General features: G+C 42.1%; 2 protein-coding genes across 8 annotated transcripts; one reads left to right on the forward strand and one right to left on the reverse strand.

Annotated features, from left to right (window-relative positions):
- Positions 1-26: 26 nt before the first annotated feature.
- On the reverse strand, positions 27-15830 carry DERL2 (derlin 2). 6 transcript variants are annotated; one of them, XM_073004628.1, is made up of 8 exons: positions 15695-15829; positions 14783-14848; positions 12175-12224; positions 10508-10601; positions 9558-9753; positions 9225-9315; positions 3422-3501; positions 27-1290 (listed from the first exon to the last, which is right to left on the reverse strand). In XM_073004628.1, exons 1-8 carry the CDS (start codon positions 15785-15787, stop codon positions 1187-1189), a joined length of 774 nt encoding a protein of 257 aa, XP_072860729.1. In that variant the 5' UTR covers positions 15788-15829; the 3' UTR covers positions 27-1186. The 6 variants fall into 6 exon arrangements, with proteins under 6 accessions (XP_072860729.1, XP_072860730.1, XP_072860728.1 ...); XM_073004629.1 differs by having other exon boundaries at positions 852-1290; positions 14783-14845; positions 15695-15830; XM_073004627.1 differs by lacking the exon at positions 12175-12224 and adding an exon at positions 12019-12092 and having other exon boundaries at positions 852-1290; positions 14783-14845; positions 15695-15828.
- A 365-nt stretch (positions 15831-16195) lies between these two features.
- Positions 16196-20767, forward strand: MIS12 (MIS12 kinetochore complex component). 2 transcript variants are annotated; one of them, XM_008010025.3, is made up of 2 exons: positions 16196-16314; positions 18794-20767. In XM_008010025.3, exon 2 carries the CDS (start codon positions 18834-18836, stop codon positions 19449-19451), a length of 618 nt encoding a protein of 205 aa, XP_008008216.1. In that variant the 5' UTR covers positions 16196-16314; positions 18794-18833; the 3' UTR covers positions 19452-20767. The 2 variants fall into 2 exon arrangements, with proteins under 2 accessions (XP_008008216.1, XP_008008217.1); XM_008010026.3 differs by lacking the exon at positions 16196-16314 and adding an exon at positions 18460-18564.
- The last annotated feature ends 5452 nt before the right edge of the window (positions 20768-26219 follow it).

Below are 26219 nucleotides of genomic sequence, written 5' to 3' on the forward strand. Positions count from 1 at the left end.
TAATTAAAAATACCAGATAATACTTTGCTGATCAATAAACAAAGGTATTTATTCAGCACCCATGTGCCAAGCACTATGCTAGGCACTGTGGTGGATACAAAAATTAAGACATGGTCCCTGCCCTTAAGGAGCTTACATTCTCATGAGGGAGACAAGACTAATATACATGTACCAGCTAGGAACAGTACAAGACAATATATAATTTGGCGTAAGAATATGTCATACAGACTTGAAGCTTTATAGGGATTCAGAGACAGACGATAAGATAGGCCTTAGAGTCAAGATTTTTTGAGGAATCAGGAACAAGGCCAGGCCCAGAAGAACTGAAGAGACTTAAGTTGAGGTCCCTGTTAGGTAGAAGTGGAAGTAAAGTTAGGAAAAAAACAAGTATGCATATAATATAGGGGCTAAGAAGTCACTGTGGATTTCTGAGCAGAGGAGTGACTTGATCATACAAGATTCAACAATTTTATTGCAAACTCATAAAATATGTTTCAGTAGTCTGGAGACATCCTACAGAACACAGAAAATAATGGCAGGATCATGACTAACAACATAGCTGGAACCCGCCTGTCAAAGAAAAACAGCTACAACATAAAACCCTGGCAGGATAGATGACAATAGTTCTAGGAAGCCCATTACTCAACATGGCAATAGCTCCAATGCTTCCTTATTTTCAGAGGCCCCAGAGACAGAGGGTTTCATTATCCAGACCCAGGACTTGAGTGTTCTGCTTCTAGAGACACACAAGAGGTATGAAAGATAAGAGGACATACAAGAGTGACACAGAAAAAAACAAATGGAAGAGAGAAACAAATAGAAATCCATACTGGAAAAAATGCACCGAAATGTATATAAAATGTATCTCCTAAGGAGATGCAATTTGTATGTCCATTTATTTTTAAATGAACGTATACCATATTTCCATAACAAACAAACAAAAAACACTATGCTTTAGTCAAGTGTGCTTTTCAGTATTACTGGAAGAATCCAGGAATCCCTCAAATTATGTGTAAGGTTAGTTGGTCACAAAATTCCATGTATCAAATCTCACTTTTAGTTTATTTGCCTTGGGAAAGGGAAGTGTGTTCTGGAAGAACTAAGATTGAGAGGTAAATTGGGGGGAAAAGTAAGGACTTTTCCTGATGTCCATTCCAGCACAGGTATCCTCTGAAGCAGCACAGGGCTAGGCATGGTGGCTGTAGGGCTGGCCAAACTGATGAGAGGTGACACTGCTCAGGACACAGTGTAGTCGCACAGCAGGGCATCCTACCACTGGGAACTTGCACCCTATAAAATCAGAGAAACCAAAAAACCCTGTAACTGCCTGCCTTTAGGCTGTATATTCAAAACGTATTTCCTGTTTTACCCAGTCATTAACGTATACAGATATTCCCTTCTTAAATGAACAGTGAGTGAATAGATTTTAGGATCAGCATTTTACCACAAAAATGCCATTCATTGCATAACTCCAACTCAGGGAGAACAAATAAAACTAGAGAAACTCATTTCTAGCCCAAAAACAATTTGAAACAACAAAAAACAAAACAAACGTCACTGATAAAGCATTCTTGAGCAAAAACAAGAGGATACAACTTAAGAATCCCGTAAAGATTATACATGCTAAGATCGGCTTTTAAACTTTAAAAACCTTTTTTAAACTGCTTAAAGAAAAAGCAGTCCCATAGACCCAGGTTCCATAAAATTGCAACAATCATATTCAAAGTTACTAGCAACATGTAAAATACTTAAATTCCATTAGTTATGCAATTCCATTTAAAGACATTAAAATACTTTTCACTTCAAAAACAATCTGAAAATTCCTATTTAGGATGTCCGTTATGTTTAAGCCTATATCTGTCTGTCTTTCTGAGGACAATCTCACATTCTGGCTACCCCTGAACAAAGGTTGAACTACTACTAACAGTCCACTTTTGGGAAAGGGACTGGTGCATACACACTGTTAATGAAAGCTGTTTGGAATCATCTCTTTCCTAGCGGTGCTCTTCCAGGTTCTGTGAGTTACTTAAGCAGTGTGAATGCAAACCTGCTGGGACTCAGGGAAGACTTAATACTTAGGGGAGGTATTTATTGAACCACAGCATTAAGTGTCTACTTCTGTGGACCCTGTCTAAGTTCTACCTGATTGGGAAGGTAATCTAGGTACTTGGTTCTGAAACGGTTCTTGAATTTTCATGAAGCAAATCACTAATGTTACCTAGCCAAAGACCCTGGAAGAACATGTGCCTGGCTAACTGGTATCGGTTCATCTGGCTCCAAAGTCAACATTCTAACTTGTTTTCTAAATCAAATGAAAATCTGAGACCCTGTCTCTATTTTTTTTTAATTTAAAAAAAAAAAAAGGCAAAAAAATTTTTTTAAAAAGGCTGGGTGGCTCATGCCTGTAATCCTAGCACTTTGGGAGGCTGAGGTGGGAGGATTGCTTGAGTCCAGGAGTCCAAGACCAGCCTGGGCAACACAGTGAGACCCCATCTCTATTAAAAAAAATTTTTTTTTAAATTAAAACTTTTTAAAAAAGAAAAGAAAAAAAAAAAAGTCCAATGAAAATCTTCCCAGTTTTCCAAAAATGTGGCCCTTAGCAATCTTTCCCTGGATACTTCTTAATGGAGAAATGTAAGCAAAGCAAATAAGATGCCACATTAGCTTACAGCTGACTTTCCTATAGCTGAATTCCTACTGCTACAAGAAGCATCCTCCCTCCTTTTTTTCCACGTTGTCTGACAAAGTTTGCAAAACCCAGATGGAAACAACCTATCCAAATGACAGAAATAAATCATCTTCCTGGTGAATCTTGCATTCTGAATTAGTAAGATGTACACAACCACAGCATGACAGCCACGTATTTCCAATCCTGAAATGAAATCCAGTTAAAAGTTGTGAAGACACAGAAGAACGGCTGTGTCAACTGTTCTGAGCTCAGGTCTACGCAGGAGAGCTACAATACATTATCAGAATTTAAAAGATCACACACAAAAGCTTTAATACAGTGAGAGAAAAATGGAATTCAGTTTTATTTTGTCCTCTCTGAAACTTCCATTTACACCATGGCCTTGTCTATCAAGAGGAAGAAAAGGCCCTGCCTTATACCATAAAAATCAAGTACTCATGTACTTGTTAGAGGTGGCAGGATATTTGTTTCTCCAGTTTTTTGGCTCCGAGAAATTACACTTTCAGTACCAGTGTAGTGAGGAACCACTGGCAAACTGCTGGAAATGTCTTCTGGATTAGTCAGTGTACCATTTCATAAAGTGCTTCTGGAGGTAAAATCTGCCAAGCTGTCAAAAGTGTCCACACTTTTGCAACAAAGGATAAAAGAATCCCAGTGGGTATCACTGAGTCCTTCCCAGCTGGGTCTCATTATTGGCACTGCTGCTTTAACCTCCGAGGCGCTGGCCCTCACCCCAGGCGAAGCCTCCTGGCCGTTCTTCAGGTAGTGGATTGTAATTTGGATCCTCATCTGGTGTATCAAAAATAGCTTTCCTAAAAGACAGGCAACAGATATAATTTGGTCCCAGAGTCATCTCACGTCCAAAGTACTACAAGGTCAGTTCAGGTCCCACAGGGTTTCCACCCATAGGTAAGACTACACCTGCCTGACAATTAAACAGTCAACATATTGTAAGAGCATCTATAATTATTAACATTTACATTAGCTTTTATCTTTCACTGATTTTTACTAGAAAAGCAATCCAAATCATAATAATTATAGAGGAGGAAACAAGAGATGAGCAAAATATCCTAAATTCCCAGAGGTAACTATTGTCAATGTTTCAGTTATTCTTTGGGAACTTTTACATTATGTAATTTTATAAAAGTTAGATCACACTACATCTGTTTTGTAAGCTGACTTTCACATATTTATCATTAATGTCTCCCCATAACCAAGGTATCACCCAAGTGTCCATCAACAGGTGAATGAACAAAATATGGTACATATATATAATAGAATTTTTTTTTTTTTTTGAGATGGGGGTCTCGCTCTGTTGCCCAGGCTGGAGTGCCGTGGTGCGATCTCAGCTCACTGCAACCTCCACCTCCTGGGTTCAAGCAATTCTCCTGCCTCAGTCTCCCGAGTAGCTGGGATTACACACACCCGCCACCATGCCCAACTAATTTTTGTATTTTTAGGAGGGATGGGCTTTCATCATGTTGGCCAGACTGGTCTCGAACTCCTGAGCTCAGGTGAGCTCAGCGTCCCAAAATGCTGGGATTATAGGCATGAGCTACTGTACCTGGTCAACATGGTGAAACCCCGTCTCCACCAAAAATACAAAAAATAGCCTGGTGAGGTGGCGCGTGCCTGTAATCCCAGCTACTACTCAGGAGGCTGAGGCAGGAGAATCACTTGAACCTGGGAGGAACAGGTTACAGTGAGCTGAGATTGCTCCACTGCACTCCAGCCCGGGCAACAGAGTAAGACTGTCTCAAAAAAAGAAGGAAGGAAATTCAGACACATGGTACAATGAACCTTGAGGACTTTACACTAAATGAAATATGAAATAAGCCAGACAAAAAGGACAAACATTGTATGATTCCACTTGTGAGGTACATAGAGTAGTCAAATTCAGAGAAGCAAAATAGAATGGTGGTGGCTGGGGTGGTGAGTTGTTTAATGAGTACAGAGTTGCAGTTCTGCAGGATGAAGAGAGTTCTATGGATGGTGGTGATGGCAGCAAAGTAGTATGAATATACTTAATGCCATTGAACATTTAAAATGAATTAAGATGAATTTTATGTTAGGTATTATTTTACTACAAAAGTTTTAAAAAATTCACAAGGTATCCCAAGAAAAATTACTGCAGAACATAGGAGGAGATAGTAAATGTCCAAAAGACTAAGTACTATGATATAGTAATTCAAAACCTCACTAAAGAAGGAACCATTAAAGCAGCATCCTCACTTTGCACTTATATTTCTACTTGTAATCCCCCACAGTTGATAAAATTAGAAATGTATTTGAAAACTTCTAATTTATACTGGAGTCAGAAAAAGTATACTTCAAAACGAGTTTTTAAAATTCTTACAAATTAACAATAAAAACAAACCAACAGAAAAAATGGGCAAAGGGCTGAATGGGCAATTCAAAAAGGAAATCCATGTGATCAATAAACGTGAAAATGTTTGTTTTCACAATAATCAAAGGAAAGTATATTAGAAACTGAGATCCCGGCCAGGTGTGGTGGCTCATGCCTTTAATCCCAGCACTTTGGGAGGCCGAGGAGGGCCGATCACCTGAGGTCAGGTGTTCAAGACCAGCCTGACCAACATGGCGAAACCCCATCTCTACTAAAAATACAAAATTAGCCGGGTGTCGTGGCGCATGCCTGTAATCCCAGCTACTCAGGAGGCTGACGCAGGAGAATCGCTTGAACCCGGGAGGCGAAGGTTGCAGTGAGCCGAGACTGAGCCACTGAACTCAAGCCTGGGCAACGGAGTGAGAATCTGTAGCAACGACAAGAAAAACAAAACTGAGACCCCTTCTACTGCCCAAACATTAGCAGGATGGGGGTGGGGGCACAGCCTGGTATATGCAGTCAAGAGCCCCATCAGACCACGCACACATGGAGGTGGCCCGACGAGATGTTAGCCTGAGTAGGGTGTGGAGACATCCCCGTAAGAGGGCAGCCTGGTCTGGGGAATCTGAGGGTGAGTGAGATGAGCAAGGCATCCATATGGGGGAGGTGGAGACTATCACAAAAGACTAGTTACATATGAGGGGTAATTAGGTAGGTAAAACATTAATCATAATAAGAATCAGGTTAGGACAGATGGAAAGGGCAGATGGAAAGCAGTGGTACATTCACACAACCAAATAATACTCAGCAATAAAAAGGAACAAATTACCAATAAATACAAGAACACAGATGAGTCTCAAAAACATTATGTTGAAGGAAAGAAGCCTTTTACCAAAGAGTAAATGCATACTGTACGATTCTACTCATGAAGCTGCACAACATGAAAAACTAATCTACAGAGGAACAAAATCAGAATAGCAATTGCTTCTTGGGGGACAAGTGCAATGATTGACAAGGAAGGATATCAGGGAACGTTCTGATTGATGGTAATTTTCTGTCTTGATAGATACACAGAAGTGTGCATTTATAGAAACTCAGTTGACACACTCAAGATTTGTGTATTTTGTTGCACATAAATACTGAACTCTAGTTACTGATATGCATACTCAAGTATACAAGGAATTAAGTATACATATAATGGCATATACATTTTGGATTGGAAAACTAGACGTAGGGATAGGTGTGCAAAAAGAATAGGGAACTATTAATTACAGAATCTATGTGGTGGCTACATGAAGCTCACTCCAATTTTTTTCTGATTTCCCATAAGTTTGGAAATTTTCGTAATAAAATACTGGAGGAAACAAATAGGAAAAAAGCTAGAATGAACCATGAGGTAGTACTAGAAATGGGAGTACAGTATAAACCCATGTTTTTAAAAATACATAGATCTAAAAATATACATTTGTATACATTATCATACATACATACATATAATTCCACTGCTCTGTTCACTGAGAGGATCTGGGAATAGCAACACTCCAATAGCAATGAGCACATCTAGCACCCAGATCTTGGCTTCTAAATACCATTCTCCACTTTAAAGGAACCAGGGCTCCTTGAAGAAACAGCTGATTCTAGGACTGGATCAAGGAGAGCACAGGATGAGCCTGGTATATCTTGTTGTGCCAGAAAACAATTGCAAAAAATAAAAAATAAAAATAAAAAGTGGGCTGTAGTGGCTCACACCTGTAATCTCAGTGCTTTGGTAGGCCAAGAGACAGGAGGATCGCCTGAGGACTGGAGTTTGAGACTAGTCTGGGCAACACAGAAAGACCTTGTCTCCACAAAAAAAATATTTAAGAAAGAAAATAAGCAGAGGTTGGTGGTGTGCACCTGTAGTCCCAGCTACTCAGGAGGCTGAGGTGGGAAGATCACTTGAGCCCAGGGGTTTGAGTTAACAGTGTGCTATGATCATACCACTGCACTCCAGCCTGGGCAATGGAGTGAGACCCTGTACTGCATATGTAATTTCCTAGAGGACTGAAATTGTTTCAAAACATTTTTAAAAAATCGGCCGGGCGCGGTGGCTCAAGCCTGTAATCCCAGCACTTTGGGAGGCCGAGACGGGCGGATCACGAGGTCAGCAGATCGAGACCATCCTGGCTAACACAGTGAAACCCCGTCTCTACTAAAAAATAGCCGGGCGAGGTGGCGGGCGCCTGTAGTCCCAGCTACTCGGGAGGCTGAGGCAGGAGAGTGGCGTAAACCCGGGAGGCGGAGCTTGCAGTGAGCTGAGATCCGGCCACAGCACTCCAGCCTGGGTGACAGCGCGAGACTCCCTCTCAAAAAAAAAAAAAAAAAAAAAATTTTTTTAAATCATAAACAATGAGACATCATCTTGTAACTATTCAACTAGGAAAGGGTAAATAAAATGCCTCCCTTGTTTGATGAGAATGTGCGGAAATGAACAGTTATAAATGCTAGTTGAAATGTAAACTTGAACATCCATTCTGGAAGGCGTTTGGCAACAAAATATCAATTCCACTTCTAGGAATTATCTTTTGAAAATAATCATGGATATGTGCAGAGATTTAGCTACAAGGATATTCACCACTCCAATTACAGAAGAGAAAACCAAGTACTAATGTCAATGTCCATCAATAAGGGATTAGTAAAATTATGCCATATCCATACCATGGAATATCACCTGTTATAATTTTGTAACACTTTAGGATGGAAAAAACAATTCTGACATATTAAGTTTACAAGGTTACAAAAATTGTTTTTTGAGACAGGGTGCCACTCTGTTCCTCAGCCCAAAGTGCAGTGGTATGATCTTGGCTCACTGCAGCCTCAACCCCTCTGGGCTCGAGCAATCCTTCCACCTCAACCTCTCAAGTAGCTGGGATTACAAGTATGTGCCACCATTTGCAGCTTTTATAGAGATGGGGTTTTGCCATGTTGCCCAGGCTGGTCTCAAACTCCTGAGCTCAAGTGATCCATCTGCCTTCGCCTCTCAAAGTGCTGGGATTACAGGAATGTGTTATGTTGTCCAGGCTGGAATGCAGTGTCTATGTTAAAGGCCTGGCCCAAGAAGAGCAGTGGCTATTCACAGGCGCAGTCATAGTGCACTATGGCCTTGACTGGCTTAGCGTTTTTTAGAAAGTACAGACAGTAAGGACTGAAGAATACACACTGAAAAGTTAACAATGGTAGCCACTGCTATACCCAAGTGTGGACAATTTCACTTTCTTCTTTTTGCTTAACTAGTCTACAACAAACATTTTATAACAAAAACTCACATTTTACTTCTCAATTGAGCCCTTTTTAATATGGCATCTCCCAAGGATACCAAATTCCAGAGTAGAAAGAGGTCTCATAAATCAAAGTTCTACTGCACTCCAGCCTAGGTGACAGAACGAGACCCCATGTTGAAAGAAAAGAAAGAAAGAAAGAAAGAAAGAAAGAAAGAAAGAAAGAAAGAAAAGAAAGAAAGAAAGAAAGAAAGAAAGAAAGAAAGAAAGAAAGAAAGAAAGAAAGAAAGAAAAGAAAAGAAAGAAAAGAAAGAAAAGAAAGAAAAGAAAGAAAAGAAAGAAAAGAAAGAAAAGAAAGAAAAGAAAGAAAAGAAAGAAAAGAAAGAAAAGAAAGAAAAGAAAGAAAGAAATCAAAGTTCTACCTCAGGAAACTGAATTGCAAAAAAGAAGGGACTTGCTCTATGGCTGGTCAGTGGGACAGCCACACCTGGTTTCCAGTCCAAAGCTATTTGAACTCTGCTTCACTTCTTATCTCAACCACCTGCTCGGCAGGCCACCAAGTCCACCATCAGAAACTTTCATCAGTTTTGCCCATTTTGCTACTTTACTTCACTAAACGTGGACAGCGGCTTTCATAAAACCAGCAGGCTCCTCCTGGAATAGGAAGTTCTAGTGGCCATCTGGAACAACGATTACCAGGTTACTCCCAAGATATCCTGAGCCTGTTAACCTTGCTCTTGCCACAACCCCGGCACTGTCTGCTCCTACCCAATCCAAGTGCTCTTCAACTGCAGCCAGACTCCTCAATCTGCAAATAGTTACTGACCTTAACTATGTGTACTAGGAGCTAGGGGAGCCAAAGAAAACACAGATCATGCCCCCGGTCCTGGTTTGCCTGTAAGAGTATGTAACCTGGTGTTAAAATACTCACAAAATAGATGGTGTTTTCAGAATTCTTATTCCACCAGGCTGATTGGGAAATACATCTTCCAAGAAAAAATAAATGTGTCCAACTGCAATACCTAGAGTCAAGCCGAAATAAAGGATGAGGGAGAGAATTAAAATTTAGATGGCAGGTAGACCTACCAAGATAAATTGACTACATTTAGGATGAATGTCAACATAATTATTAAAAATTAATGAACTAATATTGTAGTATTTTACAATAGGTAATAAATGAAGGCCAAACAGAATAAACATGAAAAATACTGGTAAAATACTTTTACAGGTAAAATGATTTAAAAAATAGTGAGAAGAGCCTTACCCAAAAGGTCCACAATGATTGAGTTCCCCAACAACAAGGAAAAGCCCATGAGCACCCAGGGCAGAAAGGGGGCCTGGAAGTTGAGAAGGCCGAAGAAGTTCATGCGGACATAGGGGTTCCTTCGGCTCCACACGTAGACAAGCATTATTGTAAAGGCCTGGCCCAAGAAAACTAAGCTCACAAACAGACCAAAAAGCTAGCAGATGGCATTAAGGAAAATATCAACATGAAAAGTTTAATAGGGAAGACCGAGCAGGAGAACTAAAGATTGTGTTCTAACAAAAGTCTGAATTGGAAAAGTCGAGTTGTTACATCTTTAGAACAGAAGGAAAAAAACCCAGGAAATAATTACCCAGAGCAATCAGGCAAAAATCTGCTTAGGCTAAATTATTGAGATTTACAGCTACTTCAAACAAATAATTCTGCTTTCGTGAAGTTCTTGCCTCTTTGGAAAACGTGTTAATTCTTCGTTCAATAATTATATTAAAGCTTGCTCACGATTAGCACCTTTACAGAGGTGAATAAAGCTAGCTGGAACAAAACCATCTTGTTGGACCGTACCATATCTAAGTCTATTGTATAGATGAAAATTCTTTTTCTGAAAAATAATTTATTGGTTTTGAAAGCCACCAAGTAAATGTCTTACCAACTTAGTTTAAAAGTGAAGTACGCCAAGCAGCAATGATATAACTGAGATGCTTAACAGGAACCCACCTGGGTTAAAAGTTCCTGTGACTTGCTCTTCCTGTCCGACTGCTAGGCTTGGAAACTTGTCACAGAAAATGTGCTGTAAAATAAATGATAGTGCCCTGAAGCTAAGATCTGGAGATCTACTTTTATCTGTTTGTTCCGGATATCTAGAGAATTGTGGGAGACAGATGACAAGTTTTAGGAAGAGCCAGGGTGTTCTTCAACATTTTCCCGTAGGTTTTCTATTTGTTGAAGGATACGGTCATTAAGAATCCACCAAAAAGGAACATAAATACAAAGTCTGCTGTCCGACCTCGGAAAGAGCCTTCTTCTAGCATTCGACAGTAACGGTATCTTAAGTTCCAAGTTAAGAAAATATTCAGCACACGAATATGAACAAAGTAAAAACTTAATGTTATCTTGTAAGTACACTTGGATTCCATATTATTTGTAAGAAGTCAAGTCTTCATTTGTATAAGAATGTTTGAGTGGTAATGTGATTACTCTTTTATCAAGCATTTTAGAAAAGGTCAAGACCAGCATCATTTTTTACAAACTGTCCCTGGCTGGGAACTAATACAGATGACACACAGACATGCTTTCAGTCCCCTATCCTTTTTTTTTTCCTTTCAAGACGGAGTCTCGCTCTGTCATCCAGGCAGGAGTGCAATGGCACAATCTCGGCTCACTGCAAGCTCTGCCTGACAGATTCAAGCGATTCTCCTGCCTCAGCCTCCTGAGTAGCTGGGATTACAGTTGTGCACCACCACGCCAGGCTAATTTTTGTAGTACAGAGCGGGTTTCACCACGTTGACCAGGCTGGTCTCAAACTCCTGACCTCGTGATCCACCCACATTGGCCTCCCCAGGTGCTGGGATTACAGGTGTGAGCCACCACACCCGGCCCTCCAGTCCCCTACTAAACCTTTAAAAATTTGTATTGTCTTTCCTGTGCCCAGCCACACCTTAATCTGCACCATCTTTGCTTCTCCACGTCCTAACTTGGAAGAAATCCGCAGCAAGAAGCCTTGTGTGCTAAACTACTTTTCCAGGCCTGGCAGGTTGAGCACCTCAGTCAATAAAGATGAATCATGATGAGAAAAAACTTTACTGGAAACTTCTCAGAATGATATACTACACAGGACTTAAAATGGATTCCTGCCATCCTCGGGAAGGAATGCGGCTGCAGATGAGCTGAACTGTAACTCCCTCTTCATACAGAGGGCAGGGGTGGAGGAGGAATGCCCTGCTCTGTGGCCCCAATTGCCACTGGATCAGAGCTGGGGTTTTCCTTTCAACAAACCGGAACTTGACAAGCTCAGCAGACACAATCACTGTCTTTCAGCCAGTAGTTCCAGCAACCACGACCCAAGGAGATCTCAAGTTCCCACTCCTCATGAACCCACTCCAAAACTTATGCCCAAATTCTGCTAAATTATCATTGTATTCAGGTTGTTTTACCGCTTTGTACCTGTTGGTGTTACTGTGGAGGTATGCCTCAAATCAATTCTCCCCTCCCTTGATCAGATTTGTAAGTAACAAAAAAGCAAAGGTGCTATCTTTTTATGGTTAAAACCTCCCATTTGAACAAACAGTGACCTACAAACATTTTCAAAACATTACTACCTAACCAACTACTTTAGGTACCACCGACCCAGAAATTACAGCTAAGATGGTACCAAAAACAAATAACAGGATTAAAAGTTTCAACTTAATTTTTTACTTCCTAAGAAAACAAAGTTTTGATGCTGACCCCATTTAATAAAGGATACAGAAAAATCATGTTAAATAAAAAATTGAATCCAACTGGCCCAAAAAATAAGAAATTGGTGATTAATCTCCATATCTGTTAAAAAAAAAATCAAGAGAAAGATGTATTAAGTAAAATAAATTACCAGGAAACAGTTCCATATTAATACAAAAGATACATCCTATGACTGCGATGGTTGAGAAGCCTTGGACAGAGTGATATTCTGTTCTGAAACAAAAACAGGGGCACATAATCTGATGTTAGATTTTTTTTTTTTTTGCTGCTTTTAGTTCAAAGTCTGAAAGACATCATTGTGACTATGACATTTATAATAATAGGACAGAAAATTTTAAATTGTGATCATCTTATCGAGAAAGTTTGGTAGGAAGGCTAGGTTAATTTGCCGAACAGAAAACAGTGCTTTCGTGTGTAGTATCATCATATAATAAATAGAACTGACATACCAGAGAAAAACTTCAGGATCTAATATAAATTGCTGAGAAATGTTTACATTAGGCAGTCAGAAACATCAAAAAGAAAGGAAAATTCTTTTTTTTTTTTAAATTAAAACTTAAAAAAAAAAAAAAAAAAAAGAGACAGGTTCTCACTATGTTGCCCAGGCTGACTTAAACTCCTGGCCTCAAGGGATCATCCACCTCAGCCTCCCAAAGTGCTAGGATTAGAGGCCTGAGCCACTGCACCTGGCCAGAAGGGAAAATTCTAAGGCAAATACCCAAGTTCTAATCTGAACAAATGGCCAACTCCCTGTAAGAACTAATGCTCTAATAATTACAGTCTACTTGGGAGATACAAGAACACTCATTTTCTTTTTCCTTTTTTTTTGAGACAGTCTCGCTGTCGCCCAGGCTAGAGTACAGTGGCACAATCGCAGCTCACTGCCTCCCAGGTTCAAGCAATTCTCCTGCCTTAGCCTCCCAAGTAGCTGAGATTACAGGTGCGCACCACCATGCCAGGCTAATATTTTTATTTTTAGTAGAGGCAGGGTTTCATCATGTTGGCCAGGCTGGTCTCAAACTCCTGACCTCAAATGATCCACCCACCTCAGCCTCCCAAAGTGCTGGGATTACAGGCGTGAGCCACCGCACCCTGCCAAACACTCATTTTCTTGTTGGAAACCCTGATACACCCTTCCCTACCCAACCTCTCCACACCCACAGTAACCACTCACAATGGTAGAGTGCTTAACATTTTAAAATGTCTACTGTCTGTTGTGATGCTGTGAGACAAGCAAGTTAATTCACAGATAGGAAACTAAAAGACTAAAAGTTGAATAACTAGCTGAACACTAGTTATTCAGCTGAAAGTTGAACTTTTAAATGTCCTGACCAAGGACCCGCAGGAGTAGATGGAGACTCTGATGGCAAATCTCAAACTCCTAACTCCAAATGTCATCAAGAGTTTAACAGTTTAACCCCAGGCAGAGTAAAACCAAGCAAGCCAAGTAGGAAGCAAGACTTACTTGGATGGAACTACAGTTCCATGTGAGTATTGTGGGAACACAGTGACAAGAGATGACAGGACTACTTTACAAATCACTAAATTCTTGAGAATTGGTAACTATTAAAGTTGAAACAATTCAGTTCTACATATTAATTATCCAGATTTTAGAGTCCTCATCCTAGTGAGGAGACAAGCATACACATAACTGCAAAGTAAAGGTGAGAGATGCTCTAAAACAAAGGAGGATGAGTACATAAAGGTTACACAAAAGCTGCGTTTTGAAAGGCAAGCCAGAGTTCAATGGGTATAAAGTGAATGAAACACATTTGAGACAGAGGGAACAGCATGTGTAGAGGCACAATTATTGGTTTTTGGGCCTCTCCCCTACTCCAACTATGGTCTGTAAGATCATCTTGGAACAGAAAAATCCATGTCTCTCTTAGCATTTTGAGACAGAGTTTCGCTCTTGTCTCAGGCTGGCATAATCTCGGCTCATTGCAACCTCCGCCTCCCGGGTTCAAGTGATTCTCCTGCCTCAGCCTCCCCAGTGGCTAGGATGACAGGCGTGTGTCATCACGCCCGGCTAATTTTTGTATTTTTAGTAGAGACAGGGCTTTACCATGTTGGCCAGGCTGGTCTCGAACTCCTGACCTCAGGTGATCTGCCTGCCTCAGCCTCCCAAAGTGCTGGGATTACAGGCGTGAGCCACCGCACCCAGCCTCTTTTGACATTTTAATCACCGGAAAGGACCATCTCCCACTGTAATCTAATAAACCACCATGTAGCTTTAGATGTTTGGAATTTTGTTAGTATGATCTGATCACTGGAAGACAGATCACAATTTAAAAGCACTAACAGAATTGAGTTTCTGGACCATCATGATAACACCAAGGTGGTGGGCGTGCCTAGGTGGTGAATGGACAAAATAAGGCCATCCCTGCAGAGACAACCCCTAAGCAGCTAGCTGGTCACTCTCCTCTCATACTACAACATTAAGTCTAAACCAGTGATTTCCGAATACAGGAACTGGACACATCAAAACGATGCAGGGAACTTTAAAAATGAAACACAGATTTTAATTCCTACCCTTGCAAATTCTGATTTGGTACTTGTTGAGGTGCTTGGGAATCTCTTCAAAGTTCCCTAAGGGATTCTCAAGTCCAACCAGGCTGCAGAATCACTGCTTTACATCCTGACAAGACAACTTATAATCAAAGGTCCCCCACGGGGTTCTTTTTTAGGATAGTGTACAACGGGATTTGCTACTAAACAGTAAGTAAAAGAAGAAACTGAAGCATTAATCACTATTGTGATGAACCACTTACTTGAAAGTGTTTAAAGATTAATTCAGGATTGAAGTACAACTGAAAAGGTGTGATCAATTCCAACTGCTGAAATAGAAAAAGAGCTTCTTAAAGCAAATCAACCAAGAAACAAAATTTCATCATTTACAACAAAGGATTAGTAGGTCTAGCAATTTCCAACTCTCGGTCAATTACTGATTTTCTTTAAGCCTTTCTCCTTAGGCCAGAGGAAGAGGTTGGTAAAGAATTCTCTAGAATTGGTAGAATTCTTTGTATTCTCAATACCTAACACAAAAAAGTTTATGTTGCAATAGTTGAGGCTGACATGAAGAAATGAGGCAGACAGGTGGTGATATTTTAGACACAGGACAAATAAAAACAGCTGCTATGAATCTACCCACCACACGGGCACCACCTGAAACAGCCGTGTGAAACAACAAAACTCACTTGAAATAACGGAGACTCGAGACCCTGCCACCGTTAGGGCTGGGTACCTCCAGCTAGCCCCTTGTTACCCAGAGACCCTCTTTATTATAAGCCACTCCCCTCTGGACAGTTTCCACCTTGCTTTTCTCATTCCTTTTTCTTCATAAAACGGACCTTCCTCTCACTAGTCACCACGGTACTACCTGGCCATTGGCAGAACTCTCGGACATATTTCTCGGGTGGGAGGCTCCCGCAACCCTAACCCGGTATAGGTCCGGCCCTCATCTCTTAGAAACTGACCTGACCCCCCCATGAAGCAGCACTCCCTTCTCAGGTCACTGGATAAGCATTCTCGGCGCCAACTCGAACCCCAGAGTAATCCCTGTACGTCTCCACCCATCCCCGGGACCAGCCCCTCTGGGCCTCCCCGAAGCCCAAACCCCAGTTTCCTGAAGACCCAGTCATATTCTGCCCAGATAATGAGAAGGTGGCACTGCAGCTGCTCACCACGGCGGCGGTGGTGAGGACGCAGGCCGTGGTGTAGGCGCGGCTGACCGGTGGGATCTGCAGGTACTCCAGCCGCAGACTCTGGTACGCCATCTTCCCCACCGTCGCCTGCCCCCCTCACTTCCCCTTCCGCCAGCAGGCCCCGGCGGCTGGGCGGGACAAAGGCCTCTCCCGCGCCCGCTTTAGGGAGATGGGGCGCTGGGGGGGGGGCGGTGGCGACGCAACTCGTGATTGGCGGCTGTGCCTGCCTTAAGTCTCTACGGATTGGCGGCTGGCCGATTGCTTGGCGTTGATTGGGCAGCCGCGGGAACCCCCCCCATCCTGGCTTCTCCACCAGCCAACGTCCGGGAAAAGCGAGTAAGTACAGGTTCCTTCTGCCAATCCCCGTCGGCCACAGCTAACTTTCCCGCCCGGCCCCTTTCTGTCATAATTGAGGTGTCCCAACCAGCCAATCAGGAACGCGAGAGTATCCCGCGTTTACTTTCGCTCGCCGAGGCGCGTATCAGTCGGAATTTTGGGGAGCCAACCGTGCCGTCTGTCGCTGGCAAGCCAGCGGCGGTTTAAAGGAGGTGGCGGGAAGCCTGTGTGTGCTCGAATTCGTGACCCTCATGGTCGCTCCGGTAAGTTCTGCGGGGCAGCATTTTCTCTGAGGAGAAGCGGGGACGGGCGAGACTGGCTTAGGCGGCATCGCAAGGGAGCGCAGCGGCCCGTGGGTCGGCCTTACAGCGCGCTCCGACCTGAAGGTTCCAGCATGCAGCGCGGGCTCGGGGCCCGACGGATGCCGGGAGCCGGCCGGAAGTTCCGGCGCTCTGGCTTCTGGGTCCTGTCCAGCGCGATCGCCGGGTCTTAGCTCAACTCGCTGAGATGGCCTGGGCACCTCTGCGTTGATTGGCAAATACTGATCAAGCCGCATTTATTCTGCCTTCAGGAACTCTTAAGTCTAGCAGAGAAGATGAGGCGGTAGAAGTTTATCAGCCAGTGCCCGAAGAGAGGTCCTGATGGGAATTCAAAGGAGTTAATCAAGGAAGTGTATTTTTTGTTGTTAGAGATGGCGCACATCTGTAATCCCAGCTACGTAGGAGGCTGAGCTAAGAGGATCACTTGAACTTAGGAGGCCGAGGTTGTAGTGAGTCAACATCATACCACTGCACTCCAACCTGGGCGAGAGAGTGAGACTTTGTCTCAAAAAACAAAAACAAAAATAACAACAACAAGAAAATTAGCCAGGCATGGTGGCCTGCACCTGTAGTTCTGGCTACTTGGGAGGCTGAGGTGGGAGGATTGCTTGGACCCGGGAGGTTGAGGCTGCAGTGATCCGTGATCGTGCCACTGCACTCCAGCCTGAGTGACAGAGCCAGAACACGTCTCACAAAAAAAAAAAAAAAAAAAAAAAAAACCACAGAAAGAAATCCTTCCTTACATATACGGCCAAACAGTTATAACCACTCTATATTTAGCCATTACAAACGTAAATTTTTATTTTATTTTATTTTATTTTATTTTTTGAGACGGAGTCTCGCTCTGTTGCCCAGGCTGGGGTGCAAGGGCATGATCTCGACTCACTGCAACCTCTGCCTCGGGTTCCAGTGATTCTCCTGGCTCAGCCTCCCGAGTAGCTGGGATCACAAGTGCCCACCACCACGCCTGGCTAATTTTTGTATTTCTGGTAGAGATAGGGTTTTGCTATGTTGGCCAGGCTGGTCTTGAACTCCTGACTTCAAGTGATCTGTCCATCTCGGCCTCCTAAAGTGGTGAGATTACAGGCATGAGTTATCGTGCTTGGCCTACAAACATAAATTCTTAAGATTAGCTGCATCTTCCCATAAGAAGATTTGACTGTACTGCTTATTGCAAATTATTTCATAAAGTGCATTCTAAATTCACCTGATAATTGAAGTAGCAGTTTGTTTTAGCTAATTGCCTTTATCTGAATAATAAAACTTCTCTTATTTCTATGACAAGCATATCATTTCATCTCAGAAAAAGATGCCTAAGTTGAATTCCCACAATGGCAAGGAGATAGGGGTTTATTTTCCTAGATGTTTATATTTGAGAGGAATTGCTTGCAGACCCTTGAAAAAACATGTCAGGGTTATAAAGCTGACAAGGGACTTACTCATCTTCTAATTGGGGTTTTTTCATATGGCTTGGCTGGAGAACAAGCAAATTGAGGACATCGGCAATGGAGTGATCAAAATGATAGATCATGAGGCCTAAAATGAATAAGGAAAGAAGAGAAGTGGGAGAGGCTGAGAACAGAAAGAGAGGGTGGAGGGGCTGTAAGTCTTGAACATTAGGGTGTAATATGAGTATATAAGAATTGGAAGGGCCGGGCGCGGTGGCTCAAGCCTGTAATCCCAGCACTTTGGGAGGCCGAGACGGGCGGATCACAAGGTCAGGAGATCGAGACCATCCTGGCTAACACAGTGAAACCCTGTCTCTACTAAAAAATACAAAAAACTAGCCGGGCGTGGTGGCGGGCGCCTGTAGTCCCAGCTACTCCGGAGGCTGAGGCAGGAGAATGGCGTGAACCCGGGAGGCGGAGCTTGCAGTGAGCTGAGATCCGGCCACTGCACTCCAGCCTGGGTGACAGAGCGAGACTCCGTCTCAAAAAAAAAAAAAACAAAAAACAAAAAAAACAAACAAAAAAAAAGAATTGGAAGAATTTTATAGGAGGTGGTAGTCAAAAAGTAGAAGCAGTTTGGAAGAGTGGTTACAAATATCAAGAGCCAGGTGGCTAAAAGGTAGAGCTATAGGTCATTGAAGCTCAAGAAACTGAATCTCTAGGGCATTGGTTAAGTCATCTGTCTAGACTTCAAAGTTGTCTAGGATGGTAATTCAGAAGACTGTGATCTGTGCCAAAGTCACAGGTAAGGGAAGTGAACAATGAGGAGGGGAAAAGGGAGGGTATAGGCTGATGGAAGGAGCCTCAGAGAGGCAAGAGTTTATATTCTGTTGTGGAAGTGGCATCAGGTATAAAGGAAAACAAACTCCTTATTTTTTATTTATTTGCTGCTTTGTTTGCTATCTGTAATGTGATTTGTTATCCTGCAGAAGATTTTTTTTTCCAAATGAATTATTTCCTTTTTACATTTGCAGGTTTTTCACACCTGAAAATAACATAGCAAAATAAGCCAAGATGTCTGTGGATCCAATGACCTATGAGGCCCAGTTCTTTGGCTTCACGCCACAAACGTGCATGCTTCGGATCTACATTGCATTTCAAGACTACCTATTTGAAGTGATGCAGGCCGTTGAACAGGTTATTCTGAAGAAGCTGGATGGCATCCCAGACTGTGATATTAGCCCAGTGCAGATTCGCAAATGCACAGAGAAGTTTCTTTGCTTCATGAAAGGACATTTTGATAACCTTTTTAGCAAAATGGAGCAACTGTTTTTGCAGCTGATTTTACGTATTCCCTCAAACATCTTGCTTCCTGAAGATAAATGTAAGGAGACACCTTATAGTGAGGAAGATTTTCAGCATCTCCAGAAAGAAATTGAACAGTTACAGGAGAAGTACAAGACTGAATTATGTACTAAGCAGGCCCTTCTTGCAGAATTAGAAGAGCAAAAAATTGTTCAGGCCAAACTCAAACAGACGTTGACTTTCTTTGATGAGCTTCAAAATGTTGGCAGAGATCATGGGACTAGTGATTTTAGGGAGAGTTTAGTGTCCCTGGTTCAGAACTCCAGAAAACTACAGAACATTAGAGACGGTGTGGAAAAGGAATCGAAACGACTGAAAATATCTTAATTGCTCAGTAGTCAAAAGGAGGAGCCTGCCAAAAAGTAGAATCATAAGGAATTTATACCAATGACTGTTCAAGCCAACCATACTTTTTATTAGATTTGCTTTGTCAACTCTTTCTTGTATTCTGTGTCTTCCTCTTTTTTAGTCCACTTTCCTGAGGTATGTGTGTACTTCTTTGAACTAGGCTGCAGCATCTGTTCCTTAGAGTCTTCTAATAAGTGGGAAGGGATCAAACGAAGAAGCCATGGCCAGTTAAAGATATTTGCAGAGTTGTACCTTGGTCATAAGTCCTTTGTGACCTTGATGATTTTGACTTACTCTTTGGATGAGACCAGATGAGAAAAGGATTAAATGAGTGGCTCCTTTAGTAGTAGTAGTATTTTTGAGGCAAGGTCCCCTTCTGTTACCCAGGTTATAGTAGAGTTCAGTGGCACAGTCTTGGCTCACTGCAACCTCTGTGTCCCGGGCTCAAGTGATCCTCCTGCCTCAGCCTCCCAAGTAGCTAGGACCACAGGTGCATGTCACCATGCTTTGCTAGTTTTTTTGCAGAAACGAGGCCTCACTATATTGCCCAGGCTGAGTGACTTTCTTATTAACCAGTCATTACACTGCGGGACAGCCAACATAGAGTACTTGCTCTCACCCTGTAAATTTTCTTATATCAGGGAGTCAATATGTAGTGGAAAGAAGCATGTAGCGAAAAAGACAACCTTGGTCTTTAATAAAAAAGAAATTGGTTTATTTCCAAAATAAATCTCCTGACAAAAATCCTGGTGATGTTAAGCAATTGACTGTCTTAGAGTCCAGCCGGAAGAGACCTTACACAAAAAAAGAGAACCCACTGGAATAGAGAAGGAAGCATGTAGCATACTCAGTAGTGAAATTTAATTTTACTGACTGTTACGTATCCATGCCAGTTTGTTTTCATACTTCAGTTGGGTTTGGAATCTGCTTTGTACCTAATATGTAATTATTTATTCATACTCACAAGCATCAAATATTTCATTCCCTCAGTGGGAAATTTGTGTTTAAACTCAATGGAATCTAATATTTCTTTATGTCATTAGTCCCTGTAAAATGTTAGGTCACCCAAGGAAAGGGGAGAAGTAGCAATGGCTGCTCCTAAGGTGTTGCTTGCCCTCCATATCTTCCTAAAGAGCAGAACTTGGGGTTTCTCCTTTATGTAGAGAAGAAGTAACTTAGGGTGTATTTGCAATGAAATATTCATAGATACTGAAAGCTTGTGTTTACATGAAATATGTTTATTATCAAGAAGTCCTTTTTCCAATTCTGTACATTAAATATATGTGTTTTAAAAGGTTTGGTTTTTATTTTTTGCTGTCTATAATGCCATGGTATATTTCTTTCCAGTATGACTTTTTACTCATTTGAAAACACTGTCCGTTTCACATTTGCAGCTTATTCAAAATCTGTAGTGGGTTGAACAGTGATCCCTCAAAAGATAGGTCCATGTCCTAATTCCTGGAACCTGTGAATGTTGCCTTATTCAGAAAAGGGGTCTTTGCAGGTATAATTAAGGATATGGAGATAAGGAGATCATCCCGCATTATTTGGATGGACCCTGAATCCAGTGAAAAGTGTCCTTATAAGAGAAAGGCAGAGGGAGATTTCAGACAAGAGGAGGAGGTATTATGACCTCAAAGGCAGGTTGGGGCCAGGCGCAGTGGCTCACACCTGTAATCCCAGCACTTTGGGAGGCCTAGGTGGGCAGATCACTTGAGGTCAGGAGTTCAAGACCAACCTGGCCAGCATGGTGAAACCCTGTCTCTACCAAAAATATAAAAAATTGGCCAGGTGTAGTAGTGCATGCCTGTAATCCCAGCTACTCGGGAGCCTGAGGCAGGAGAATCGCTTGAACCCGGGAGGCGGAGGTTGTAGTGAGCGGAGATATCACCACTGCACTCCAGCCTGGTGACAGAGCAAGACTCCATCTCAAAAAAAAAAAAGTTGGGAGTAATGCAGCCCCCACAAGCTGGAAAAGAAGAGATTCTCCCTTAGAGCCAACAGGTGGATTGCATTTCTGGCTTCCGGAACTGTGAGAGAATGTATTTCTGTTGTTTTAAGTCATCAGTTTGTTACAGCAGTCACAGGAAACGATATACCTATTAGCAGACATGTTAGTGAAATCAGAATATTGAGATGTTCATGAGGATATAAACTGTCTATTAAGGAAACAACTGCTGAGGCCTTGTCATTACATGCAGTAATATGGTTCATCTTAATACAGTTAAGTATGGTCATGACCTGGATAGAAGGGTGAAATCCAGTGTTTGAACTCAGGGGTCCATTTCGTGTTGTGTACATGCTTAATAACTGCTGGACATTACTGTTGCTGTTGGTCATGGTGGTGTCTCTGCAGAAATAATATAGTTGGCCCTATCGTCCTCCAATAAGTAAATTCTCCCTTCAGAAATTTACAAATGAATCAGAATTATATACAGCTGGTTATCCATTCTCTGCTTCCCTGGGATGCAAGGTTGTTTTAACGTGTGAAAATGCATCAATAGAACAGAATAAATAGAACCACAATAGAATAAAGGATAAAAATTGTCCCATCTCCCATCCAGCATCAATCACCCAATTTCTCACTCTTCCCCCCACCCCAATACTAGATCCCGTTGTTCTGTAATACCAAACCGTCCCTGGTTTTATTTATTCTCTACTGTCATGCCTATTCACCACTACATAATGGATGTAAATGCAAAAAAAAAAAAAAAAAAGGCATAACTGGGTGCAGTGGCTCACGCCTGTAATGCCAGCACTTTGGGAGGCTGAGGCAGGCAGATTGCCTGAGCTCAGGAGTTCAAGACTAGTCTGGGCAACATGGTGAAACCCTATCTCTACCAAAATACAAAAATTAGCCAGGTGTGGTGGCGTGCTCCTGTAATCCCAGCTACTTGGGAGGCTGAGGAATGAGAATTGCTTGAACCCAGGAGGTGGAGGTTGTAGTGAGCCAAGATTGCACCACTGCACTCCATCGTGGGTGATAAGAGTGAGACTCTGTCTCAAAAAGCAAAAAACAACAACAACAAAAAATTGCTGGCATGCACCTGCAATCCCAGCTACTCAGGAGGCTAAGGCATGAGAATCACTTGAACCCGGGAGGCAGAGGTTGCAATATGAGACGAGGTCCTGCCACCACACTCTAGCCCGGGCAACAGAATGAGACTGTCTTAAAAAAAAAAACAAACCAGGCTTGGTGGCTCACACCTGTAATCCCAGCACTTTGGGAGACTTGTTGTGGGAGAATTGTTTGAATACAGGAGTTCAAGACCAACCTAGGCAACATAATGAAACCCCATCTCTACAAACGGGACAAAATCAGCCAGGCATGGTGGTGCATGCCTGTAGTCCCAGAGACCTGGGAGGCTGAGGTGGGAGGATAGCTCAAGTCAGGGAAGTTGAGGCTGCAGTGAGCCATGATTATGAACACTGCACTCCAGCCTGGGTAACAGAGTGAGACCCTGTCTCAAAAAAAAATAGTAATAATAATAATAATAATTTCTGAACAAAATATAAGTAAATCAAATCCAGTAGTATATGAAAAGGATCATACACGATGACCAAGTGGGATATATCCCAGGAATGTAATATTGGTTTAACATCTGAAAATGAATTAATGAAATACACCACCTCAATAGAATAAAGAACAAAAACCCTATGATTACCTCAGTAGACACATAAAAACATTTGACAAAATTCAACACCCCTCCATGACAGAAAACACTCAACAAACTAGGAACAGAAGGGAATTTCCTCAACCTGGTAAAGGACATCTATGAAAAACTCACAGTTAATATCACACTTAATAGTGAAAGACTGAATATCAGGAAAGAAAGCAAAGGATGTCTACCCAGCATCCTATTCAGCATTGTGCTGAAGATTCTCCCAGGACAGTTACACAAGAAAAAGAAATAAAAGGAATCCAGATTGGAAAGAAAGATCATGTCTGCAGATGATACGATCTTGTCTAAGACCATCCTGTTGTCATCTTAAACTATTAGAACTCATAGTTACAAGTATTAGAAGAAATACGGCCGGGCGCGGTGGCTCAAGCCTGTAATCCCAGCATTTTGGGAGGCCGAGACGGGCGGATCACGAGGTCAGGAGATTGAGACCATCCTGGCTAACACGGTGAAACCCCGTCTCTACTAAAAAATACAAAAAAAAACTAGCCGGGCGAGGTGGCGGGCGCCTGTAGTCCCAGCTACTTGGGAGGCTGAGGCAGGAGAATGGCGTAAACCTGGGAGGCGGAGCTTGCAGTGAGCTGAGATCTGGCCACTGCACACTCCAGCCTGGGCGACAGAGCGAGACTCTGTCTCAAAAAAAAAATTAAAAAAAAAAGAAAAAGAAATAAATGAGTTTCAGCAAGGATTTAGAATATAATATCAATGTAAGAAAAGCTATTATTTTTCTTTTTTTGAGATAAGGTCCCGCTCTCTTGCCCTGGCTGGAGTGCAGTGGTAAGATCTCAGCTCACTGCAGCCTCAACCACCCAGGCTCAAGTGATCCTCCCACTTCCGCCTGCAGAGTAGCTGAGACCACAAACAGCTTGCCACCACGCCCGACTGATTTTTAAAATTGTTAGTAGAGATGAGGTCTTGCTATGTTGCCCAGGCTGGTCTCAAACTCCCGAGCTCAGTCTCCCAAAGTGCTGGGATTACAGGCATGAGCCACTGTACCCGGCCTCAATTATTTTTCTATGCACTAGCAATGAGCAAACAGGAAATGAAATTAAGAAAACAATTCTATTTTGAAGACATCAAAAATAAAATCCTTTGAAGAAATTTAACAGAAAATGTAGTAAACTCATTGTATTCGTCCGTTTTCATGATGCTAATACAGACACAATCCCTATCAAAATTCTAATGGACTTCTTTGTAGAAATTGGCAAGCTGATCCTGAAATGCATATAGAAATTCAAAAGACCTAGACTAGCAAAAGCAATTTTGACGAAGAATAGCAAAGTTGGAGAACTCGTACTTTCCAATTTCAATATTTACTGCAAATTCCAATTTCAATATTACAGTTATCAGGACTGTGTATTAATGGAATAAAGATAGACTTATAGATAAATATAATAGAAATAAGAATCCAGGCCAGACAAGGTAGCTCACGCCTGTAATCTCGGCACTTTGAGAGGCCAAGGCAGGCAGATCACTTGAGGCCAGGAGTTCAAGACCAGCCTGGTCAACATAGCAAAACCCCATCTCTACTAAAAAAAAAAAATACAAAAATTAGCCAGGCTTGGTGGTGCGAGCCTTTAATCCCAGCTACTTGGGAGGCTGAGGCAGGAGAATCGCTTGAAGCCGGGAGGTGGAGGTTGCAGTGGGCCGAGATCATGCCACTGCACTCCAGTCGGGGGGACAGAGCGAGACTCCATCTCAAAAAAGAAAAAGAGAGAGAGAGAATCCAGAAATTAACCCTCATACACACACACAAAATTATTAAAAAACAACAAAAACCAGAAATTAACCCTCACATTTACAGTCAAATGATTTGGATAAGGGAGCTGGGATAATTCAATGGAGAAAGAAGAGTCTTCTCAGCAGACGGTGTTGGGATAATTGGACACCCTCATACAAAAGAATGAAGTTGGATCCTGCTGCACACCATGTACAAATATGAACTCAAAATGGATCAAAGACCTACATTTAAGAACTAAAACTATAAAACTCTTAGAAGAAAACATGTATTAGGTTTAAATCTTCATAATCTGAATGGGTCAGTGGGTTCTTAGCTATGCCACTGAAAACATAAGCAACAACGTATAAACTGGATATCATCAAAATTTGAAACTTTTGTGTTTCAAAGACACCATCACAAATGTGAAAAGACAACTCACAGAATGGGACAATAAATTGTAAATCATTTAATAATAGACTTGTATCTAAAATATATAAAGAACACTTAGAGGCCAGGAGTGGTGGCTCACGCCTGCAATCCTAGTACTTTGTGAGACCCAGGTAGGCGGATTGCCTGAGCTCAGGAGTTCGAGACTAGCCTGGGCAACATGGTGAAACTCCGTTTCTACTAAAATACAAGAAATTAGTCAGGCGTAGCAGCATGCACCTGCCATCCCAGCTACTGGGGAGGCTGAGGCAGGAGAATTGCTTGAACCCGGGAGGCGGAGGTTGCAGTTTGCGATGACACTGCACTCCAGCCTGGGCAATACAGTGAGACTCCATCTCAAAAAAACAAAAACAAAAACAAAAACAAAAAAAACTATCTCTACAAAAAATACAAAAATTAGCTGGGCCTGGTGGTGTTCACCTGTAGTTCCAGCTACTTAGGAGGCTGAGGTGGGAGAACTGTGTCAGCCCAGGAGGTGAAGGTGGCGGTGAGCCGAGACTGCATCACTGCACTCCAGCCTGAGTGACAGAGCCAGACCCAGTCTCCAAAAAACAAACAAAAGAAACAAACAAAAAATGTCCCAATATCAATTGTAATGGTTGCACAACTCTGAGTATACTAAAAGTCGTTGAATTGTACACTTTAAATGAATGAGTTGTGAGTTATATGAATTATGTCTTCATATAGCTGGTAAAAATAAGAATACACATTCCAGAAACAATGCCTGGGTTCAAAATCTTGCTCCACTGCTGTGACCTTGGGCAAATCATTTCACCTATGCCTGCTTCCTCATCTGCCAAATGGGAAGAATAATAGAAGCTACCTCATACGGTTGTGAGCATTCAATGATCTCATGCTATATAAAATACTAAGCCTGCCACCTGGTAAGTTCCATCA

Source organism: Chlorocebus sabaeus, chromosome 16 (genome assembly GCF_047675955.1).
Source record: "Chlorocebus sabaeus isolate Y175 chromosome 16, mChlSab1.0.hap1, whole genome shotgun sequence".
NCBI classification, from domain to species: domain Eukaryota; kingdom Metazoa; phylum Chordata; class Mammalia; order Primates; family Cercopithecidae; genus Chlorocebus; species Chlorocebus sabaeus.

Coding starts and splice junctions, on each gene's coding strand:
- MIS12 (XM_008010025.3), top strand. CDS start 18,834: ATGTCTGTGGATCCAATGACCTATGAGGCCCAGTTCTTTGGCTTCACG.
- DERL2 (XM_073004626.1), bottom strand. CDS start 15,787: ATGGCGTACCAGAGTCTGCGGCTGGAGTACCTGCAGATCCCACCGGTC. Junction 9,754..10,507: donor TTGGTGGATTCTTAATGACC/GTATCCTTCAAC, acceptor GCCATCTGCTAG/CTTTTTGGTCTGTTTGTGAG. Junction 9,316..9,557: donor AATCATTGTGGACCTTTTGG/GTAAGGCTCTTC, acceptor GCTTGACTCTAG/GTATTGCAGTTGGACACATT.